The sequence below is a fragment of the Sinocyclocheilus anshuiensis genome, unplaced genomic scaffold (assembly GCF_001515605.1).
Source record: "Sinocyclocheilus anshuiensis isolate Anshui unplaced genomic scaffold, SAMN03320099.WGS_v1.1 scaffold1254, whole genome shotgun sequence".
Lineage (NCBI taxonomy): Eukaryota > Metazoa > Chordata > Actinopteri > Cypriniformes > Cyprinidae > Sinocyclocheilus > Sinocyclocheilus anshuiensis.
The window spans coordinates 507,404-516,491 of record NW_015557130.1 but is presented as its reverse complement, the minus strand read 5'-3'; the positions used below and the strand labels follow the sequence as shown (position 1 = coordinate 516,491).

The following is a 9,088-nucleotide window of genomic DNA, read 5'->3' as shown; positions in this document are numbered from 1 at the left end:
CCCCCCCGTGTCCTGTTTTTATGGTTTACAATAAAATATTTTCCAACATAGACCTAATTTAAAGATTTATGAATTTGAATTGCATATAAAATTTCCACTTTTTTGAGTTACACTGTTTTAACATAAATATACTATAATAAACCTGTGATGCATATTTGTCAGTCATACATAAGTGAAACATAGCAGCTTACTAATAGACTGAATGTGTTATAAATATGCAATAACCAGATAAATTTATAATCAATAAATCCAGTTTCAATCGTATACATTTTAACTAATTGAATATTGCTTGTTCCACAGCTAGTCATATTTGAACCATGTTTATATTTGTTAACTGAGTAAATTGTTTGTTTTTACAATGAACAGATTTATGCCGATTCTAAGAAATTAGAATAAATGTTGTTTTTTTTTTTTTAAATATGATTTAATGATTTAAATAAAAGCATTTAGATGCAATTAATTAATAATAAACCATGGCATGATTTTTTGGAGTACAGAAATGTTACCTATTTCATTTATGTATGATTGGCAAACATACATCACATTCAGTTTATTAGTTTATATATTATATATGTTAGAACTATGTAATCCAGATGGATGTAAATTAAATTTAAGCCTAAATATGTTTTATACAATAATAGTTGCATATCAGGCAGTTATGTTACAGGCAGGAATTACATGTTGAATCCTGTACAGAAGTGTCCTGGGCAGATGTAACGCAAGCTTTTTCCAAGCTGAGCTTTAGTTACGCACCTTTCTTCTCTTTTTTCTCTTCCTCCTCTCCTCCAGCACCGAGCAAGGTGAAGATGATCCCGGTCTGAGAGTTCACTCCGACAGCCGTGACCACCATTCGACCCGAGCCCTCCATCACATGGGTGCCTGGTGATTCAGTTAACCGTGCAGTAAGTCATGGAGAAACTGCAAATAATAGCAGGCCGCTCTGACCACAGCACAGCTGACACAGTGTGTGATGTCATCCACGGACACCACAGACTGCTGTCTGTCAACATCCATCCCTCATACACACCTGACTGGACTCTTATCAACAGGCTAAGGAGCAAACACAGAGGACTGGTTTGTCACTATTGTCCTTTTCAGTAAAAGTTGTAGAATCAAAGTACATTAAAAGTGTGACATTATATGTTTTTAATAGATACATTTGATGAATTATTGGCTAACATTATCCTAGAATGAAGCTAGCTGCTAGTTTAAACACATCAATGACAGTATGTCTGTCCCGAGTTTTGTTCGGTCTTATCTCAGAGGTCTTGACCTTACTGACTGTATTAAACCAATAAAATTAATCTTCATTCTGACATAATCTGTTGGACTGATATTCAGTTCACTATAGTAAATGTAGGACTTCAACTTGTATTATGTGCAGAAGTTCAAATTCAACATTCAAATAAATATAGTAGCAAAGTGAGCATTCACCAGAGAGAAGCATGGGGTCTTTATCTGCAGATTTGCGCACATGGTCGGATTCCCCTGTCAGAGAACTCTCGTCAATCTTCACATCATTGCCTTGTATCAAGACCCCATCAGCTGGAAGCAGGTCACCTGGACACAGAAATTCAGCATTAGTTGATGAAAATTCAAAAGGATTAGGGCTGTCAATTTCACATGTAAATTCAGTAGAATTAATAAGAAAAAAAAACAGTTGTATTTTTTCAACAGTATGATCCATAACAAATACACTCCTCACCAAACCACACTTAACAAGAGCAGCAGCATAAAATGAATGAGGAGACGTACTGCTTAATGAAACAGCTGGATGGAGTGCAAAAGAATCTAACACGAGCATTTTAAAAGTACAGGACTCATGGTGTGAAGTGCTTAAAAACAGCAATATGGGACACAACAGCCAAAGATGTATGTCTTACACACATACAGTAGATGAAACATTTAAAATTAATGCAGAAGGGGTCTGTGTGCCATACTGTACATCAGACAGACTGACTGATTGCTACAGTAACTCAGTTATAGACTAATGTTGATATCAATGATAAAACTAAAAATATATTGATTTTTAGAGCCACTTGTTGTATAGTCAGTGATTTACTTGTCTGTCACAATAATGTCTTTCAATGACCTTCATTTGTCTTTAATGTCTTCAAATTATCTCCAATTTATATTGGCACAGTGATGAACTGTGGGACATTTAAGCAGCTGTTAACAGGCTAAACAGCTTTATGTTAACAGCTGCCAGTGAACAACAGGATCAAATAACCCAGAGGAATCAAATGTCTTCAAGTTATTAATCAAACTGTAAATGTATTTTGCCTATTAGTGTCAGGGTTAGTTTTAGGGGGAATGTGATCATGTACATGATATTCAAAGTGACCTATAGCAAGCACACCTGATTCTTTCTTCAGCAACTCAGAAATGAAGCATATTTCAGAATCTAATCTCCAAAACTCTTCCTTTGTGTTCCTTCCAATAATCCCTTCAGTCAATCAATGGATCAATATTGCTGTCTCCAAAGAATTCCAAAGTTGATCCTCTAAGATTGCACTTGTCAAGCATTTCACAACAGAATCTCTCTCCAATATTTCTGAGTTTACAGCCCTAACTAAGTCAATATGAAAATGACAAGGCCTGCAGTATGTTGTGCTCAATAAGGCAACACTATATTGTAGGTGTTCCCCAGGGTTCGGTATTTGGCCCTTCTGTTGTTTTATCTATCAAGAGAATGTAATTTTGTTCAGAGATAATTTTGCTTTAATTTTACATCTTTGCAATGCAACATATCAACTCCCACACATATTCAAAAATAAAGGTAAGCCTGGGACTGCTAACCATCACTGTACTAGTCAAGGAGATGGAACCCCACTTCCAGCCTGCCAAGCGCTCTCACCCACAGGATCACTCCGTCACTGTCAACAGCTACATTATCTGCCTCCCACTTGTTCAGGAAATCCGAAATAACAACCGGAACCTCTCCAACACTGCAGAACCAGCACAGCCCTTTTGTTTGATAAAATCTCCAGAATAGAAAGTGTTGATCAGCTTAACCAACCCTCATAATCAAACTGTAATTAATGGCACAGATCAGTCTTGCTTCATCGCACAGCAATGATGTCCAGTCATGTGTAAAAGCTCTCTTGATAACGCACTACTTAATTACATATGGGCGATCCTTCAATTATGAATCTTGAAAATTTTAATTCTTAAAACTACATTTCACCTATGTTAATGCATATTATAGATTTACACATTGCATATTATAGATTTATACACTGAAACATGTCCATGGACTTTTTAAAATCAAGATTTAATTGTATATTATTGTATATTTGAGTGTATATTATAGATACTGTAAATGGTAAGTATTTCTTAGAATATTTTTAACCATCTTTCATTACATTTATGTCTTCAATAAATCATTTTAAATGGTTCTGTAGTGACATTAATTGTAGTACAAATATTTCATGTACTGTCGTCTCTCAATTAATATGAGCTCATAAAAGCTGCATGAATGATATTTAAAAAAAAAAGATTGAGCTCAATACTGTTTAAAATTGTTTTAGATGGAGTGTAGCATGTCACACCACAGAAAATGTCAACCTCTCAAAAATACTTCAAACTTATTTATTAATTTCCGTTTAAAAATAAATAAATAAATAAATAAATAAAAACATTAATTTGTTATATTTACAAATACCTAAATACCATATCAATTACAGAAGTGTTAAGTACAGTTCCCCCGATTTTATAAATGTTTGTATTGAAGTTAAAAATCTAGATAATGGGGGAAAAAAATCAAAATTTAACCCTTCAACACAACTGAAAAAGTCATTAAAGAGACACAGTATACTATTAAAGGCATAATAAGCTGTCATTATAATTAATAATTTTTCTTTTTTTTTTTTTTTAAACAGAAACATTTTCCTAATTAAAGAATCTCCCATATATACTGTACTATGCAATATATACTTTAGTTACTTCAATTATGACAGCACTTGGGATAGTTTTAACATTTTAGTAGATATGACAATGTTAATGTAGTTGGTTGTTAATATAGTCATGCTAGTGTTGTGTGAATAGGCGTACATAAATCCTGTAGCAGATCTAGACAGGTGGAGCTGGGGGAGGTGGAGGGTTTCAGAGGAACTCTGATAGTGTGCTGCAGAACCAACTTAGGCCCTGTTTACACTTGGTATTAAGATGCATTTTTGTCGATCCGATCACAAGTGGACAACATTTTGACAAACTCAAACAATTTGAGTTTGTCCACTTTGAGCCACTTCCAGAGGTAGTTGAAAATTATTTCTTTCCTAGTGTAAACATTCATGTAGTTGAATGCGTTCAAAGACCTCCTCCTCTTTGCCTACTGACCTAATTCTTAAACATTACTAGACATGTTATTGAAGAGCGTTAGCCAGACAGAACACAATTTAAACTCTACTGGCTGAAATCGTAAGTTTGGTTTGAAGGTGAAAAAAATGTAAAAAGTACAATGTTTTCTTACCAGTCTTAAATCTAACACAAATCCACAGTGTTCACGTAGTTTTGTAGGTATCCGAGCAGAAATGCAGAAATGAAAGCTGCTACTCTCCATATCATTTTCCAATTGTCTCCTTTCAAGTTTGAGTGTAAATGGGGCAGTCGTGGCCTTATGGTTAGAGAATTGTTACCTGAAGGTTACGGGTTCGAGTCCCAAGTCCGGCAGGAATTGTCGGTGGGGGAGTGAATGTACAGCACTCTCTTCCACCTTCAATACCGCGACTGAGGTGAGACCCTTGAGATTTCAAAGTATATGAAAATAGGGAATATATATATATATATATATATATATATATATCATGTCTAATTATTTCCAATGATTTCATGCTGGAGTGATTAGTGTGAGGGTTGCAGTAACTCCACTGGGAGTCTGTCTACAGCAGAGGCCAGTCCTGCTCCAGCTGTGCAGGATAAAGCAGCAGGCGCACTCACTGTAAGCACAGCAACACCCTGATTGCTGGAAAGCTCTTTATTTGCGGCATTAGTTCAAATGGACACACTGTCCACTGTCACAATGACACAGCCACTGCTGAATACACCAGGACACACAAAATACCATCTGATTCAAGAAAACAGTGGAGCTCATGTTAAGCCGTTGCATCTTGGTGTCCACAGGCTCGTCTCAGCACATCTGTGATCCTCTCAACCGCCGCACTGTTACTGATAATTAAAAGTCCACTGCAGGTGTATTATGCATATTAATGTGCAATGTGTGAGTAAAGATGCAAGCTACTTAGAAAGTAATTAAGCTACAGAAAAGCTACTGTTAATTAACTACATTAATCTTCTTAAGGGAACAATTTCATTATAAACATAAAACACTGTAATATAACACATAATTTAAGTAGAACTTTCCTGGTACATGAACTAGTCCAAAAAAATCAGCAGCATTTCACTAAATTATCTATAAATAAAGATGACAGAAAATGACAGGGGGAAAAAAAATCAAACTCTGTAAATCAGTTTTTAATCAGATCATTTAGAAAAGTAAAAAATAAAAAAGGCAAGAGAGAGAGAGAAAAGGATTCACTAGAATTATATATATATATATATATACAGTGGGGGTACGGAAAGTATTCAGACCCCCTTCAATTTTTCACTCTTTGTTATATTGGATATATGGTTCAAGATGGCGCCGAGCATCAATATAACAAAGAGTGAAAAATTGAAGGGGGTCTGAATACTTTCCGTACCCACTGTATATATATATATGTGTTGTTAGCAATCTGAGTCAGTATTTACTGAGTCTGCGTGTGGACAACCAAACCATTTAATTATTTTGCACATAATAGTAATTTAATCTAGCAATTTATGTACAGATCTATAGTTCTTTATTTATACATTAGATAAATTGCCCACCTAACTAGCTTGAATGCAAATTAGCTCAATTTCGTTAACTACCATTAGCTCAACTAGTAACTACCATCCATAAAAGTGGCCAGTTATGTCAGTTTAAATCCATAAATATCTTGATTAAAAAATCGAATGGTTTTGGAACAGCAAGATGGGGTGTAATTATTGAAAGTTTGATTTAAATGTATTCGGTGAACTGTCCCTTTAAATCTGCTCCCGCCCACTAATGAATAGTGCTAAACTCCAGTGTGCGTGGGTTTCAGAGGTCTATTTTTAGCCTCTGCAGTATGGAATCTCCTGATGGCGGTTTGATGGTTGTGGTGCAGGGACAGGGCTGTGCAGATCTCTTCGTTAGCAAAGCGCTTGACTGTGTGCAGTGAGTGTGGAGCTGTCCACGGTGCTGAGAGGCCCTTAGATAACAGCCAGCGCTGCTACACGCTCCTCAGACTTCACCACAAACTCATCAATCTGCAGGAGCCACGGGCTCAATTAGCGCTTATTTCATCAGAAATCTGTCAAAGTTACACAGATGCACCTTTCTGACCTGCTTCTGAGCCCATATGACAGGTTCCGTGGTATAATGATGATGATCACCACATAAAATTATTTGGACTGTTTCCTTTTTGAAAGAAAGAAAGAAAAATAATGTATTTATTTACAAATATATATTTTTTTTTTTTTTTTTTTTTGCGGTGGGACTGCTGTTCTAGACAGATTAAATTATAGTCACTAACGACTCTAAGTAAAGTTACCGCGTTTACCATGAATTATGGATTAGATATAATCGTCTCTCACAGACAAGGTTAGTACAGTGAAACAAATTGGTTTTAAACTAATTTTGCTCAGAAATTGCTAGTAAATTTCACAATTATTTACAAAGAAATGTCAAGTAGCACGCTGAATTAAACATGAAATTTGTAAAGCCAAAATAGTGTTTTCTTGAAAATTGTACTGTGATCATCTTTATTTTATTAACAACTTTGAAAGAAAAATGTCAACAGTGTAAGCAGTTCTATTGCACTAACCACCTATAAAGTTTAGTGGAAGTACTTTTAAAAGTGTGTGTATTTTAACATCAGTTTATTCCAACTGTAAGAGTCGTATTGTAATTATTATTTTACAATAAGGAGACAAGTGTAAAAATATTGTCTTAGGTTAAAAAAACATTTTCATAAATGCTGTCAGTAAAAATAGTTCATATAATATAGATTTGCAAAAAAAAAAAAAAAACTTTGTACACACCCTCTTGTTCATGGAACATAACAATAGACATTTTTAAAGATTTATTTTTTTTTACAAAAAATTCTTACAGACTACTTTCATTGTACATTTTTTTCCAGTTGTGAAGTGCATGAAAAACTTCAGCATGCATGTTTGAGGGTGAGTGAATAATGCAGCATGTGAATAAATGACCTTCATGAAGTATTTTAAGATACAAATCCTTCTTGAAATGTAATGTGCTGCTGTCAGCTCTCCTCCCCATAGCTTCGGCTAGAAAGTCTGATTTTGCCTGTATTGATCTGTACGGTGCCTGTGCTTATCTTGCATGTGGAAGCTGTACAATAGGTTGAAGATCTGTGCGGGCATAATTCAATCTGAACGGCAGCGATGTCTGGACACACGGAGCAGCAGCACAGCGCCGTTCTCCATTAAAACCAGAAGAACTGTCACAAACCTCAGAGTCAATGGCTGGGTGGATGCCATGGAGCTCATGTTTGTGTGGATGCATCATCTGCTGAGTCTTTTCTCTACCGCTGCACTGTTAGTGATCATTGAACGACCACTGCAGGTGTATCAAGCATATTAACGTATACATTTGCATATTAATGTTTATGATGAACCATGTGAGGGAAACTACAAGCTACTTAAAAAGTAATTAAGCTTCAGAATGTAGTTAACTACATTACATTTCTTAAGGGAACCATTTCATTACATATAAAACACTACAATATAAATTGCCTTTTAAGTAGAACTTTTTTGGTTCATGAACTAGTCCAAAACATCAGCAGCATTTCAATAAATGTTCTAATAAATAAAGAAGACCTAAAATGCAAACTTCATTCATATGAACTGTCCGAACAAACCAACTGACTGGAATGAATTGTCCACTCCAGCACTACTGTATATATGAGAGGAAGGATAATTTCAGAGCGTGTTTGATTATTACTTCAGCTTGCAAGATTCAATATTACATGAAACACAACAAATTAGCACTCCATTGTTAAACTTATTGGACAAACTAGGTCCTTACTGGAAAAGCTGCTTCACTTTAAAAACAGCACAGCTATTGTCATATTGCTGATTATATGTTGATGTGAATCTGGCATAATATCATCAAACCTATAGGAACAGTCCATCCAAAAACTCCTGAAACACTGCTGAATGAGAGCTGTGTTGGCAATGTAGATGAGCTAGTTTCTTCATCAGGTTTGTAGAAATGTAGCATTGCATCAGTGTCTCAGCAATGGATGCTCTGCAGTGAATGGGTGCCGTCAGAATGAGAGCTGATAAAAACATCACAATAATCCACACCACCCCAGTTCATCAGTTAACATCTGGAGAAGACAAAAGCTGAAACAAATCCAGCATTAATACATTTTTAACATCAAACCGTCACTTCCGGATGAGTCCACAATTCATAATAAATTCATAATAACGCTTCATAAAAGTCCATCTCCTAACGGCACCCATTCACTGCAGAGCATCCATTGCTGAGACACTGATGCAATGCTACATTTCTACTAATCTGATGACAGAGCAAACTCATCTACATCTGGGATTGTCTGAGGATGAGAACTTTTTCAGTAACTTTGCATTTTTGGATGGACTGTTCCTATAGGTTTGATGATATTATGCCAGATTCCCATAATCATATAATCTGAACATAATATCAGATAAATAATATCAGTTTGCCCCCTTTGTAGTTAGCTTGGCATTGTTAGTAACAGGTAATGCAGCATTGTTTTTAACAGCAGCTGGACTGTACATGAACTGGCTACATGAACATGAAAATCATTCAGCAGCGTTTCAGGAGTTCATGAGCTATTCTTGCTCAGATCTAGACTGCTCCATCACACTGAATGCACTGGAATAAAAGATTATTTTCCATTCCTGGAGTAATTGAATCCTTGAGCATCATCGTGATTGATAACACTTGCTCAGCATTCTGTTTGCTTCTTTATGCTGCTTTAATGTTTTTGTGCTCATTGCACATTTTATGGCCCGGCAG

General features: G+C 35.7%; 1 protein-coding gene across 1 annotated transcript in view; it reads right to left on the bottom strand.

The window, feature by feature from the left end:
* LOC107677941 (plasma membrane calcium-transporting ATPase 2) overlaps positions 1 to 9,088 on the bottom strand; it is a 45,218-nt gene that overhangs the window by 34,512 nt on the left and 1,618 nt on the right. The window contains exons 2-3 of the mRNA XM_016473015.1: positions 1,435 to 1,560; positions 754 to 879 (exon numbers count right to left, since the gene is read on the bottom strand). Of these exons, the coding sequence (XP_016328501.1) occupies positions 754 to 879; positions 1,435 to 1,560 (252 nt within the window). The remainder of the gene's footprint in view (positions 1 to 753; positions 880 to 1,434; positions 1,561 to 9,088) is intronic.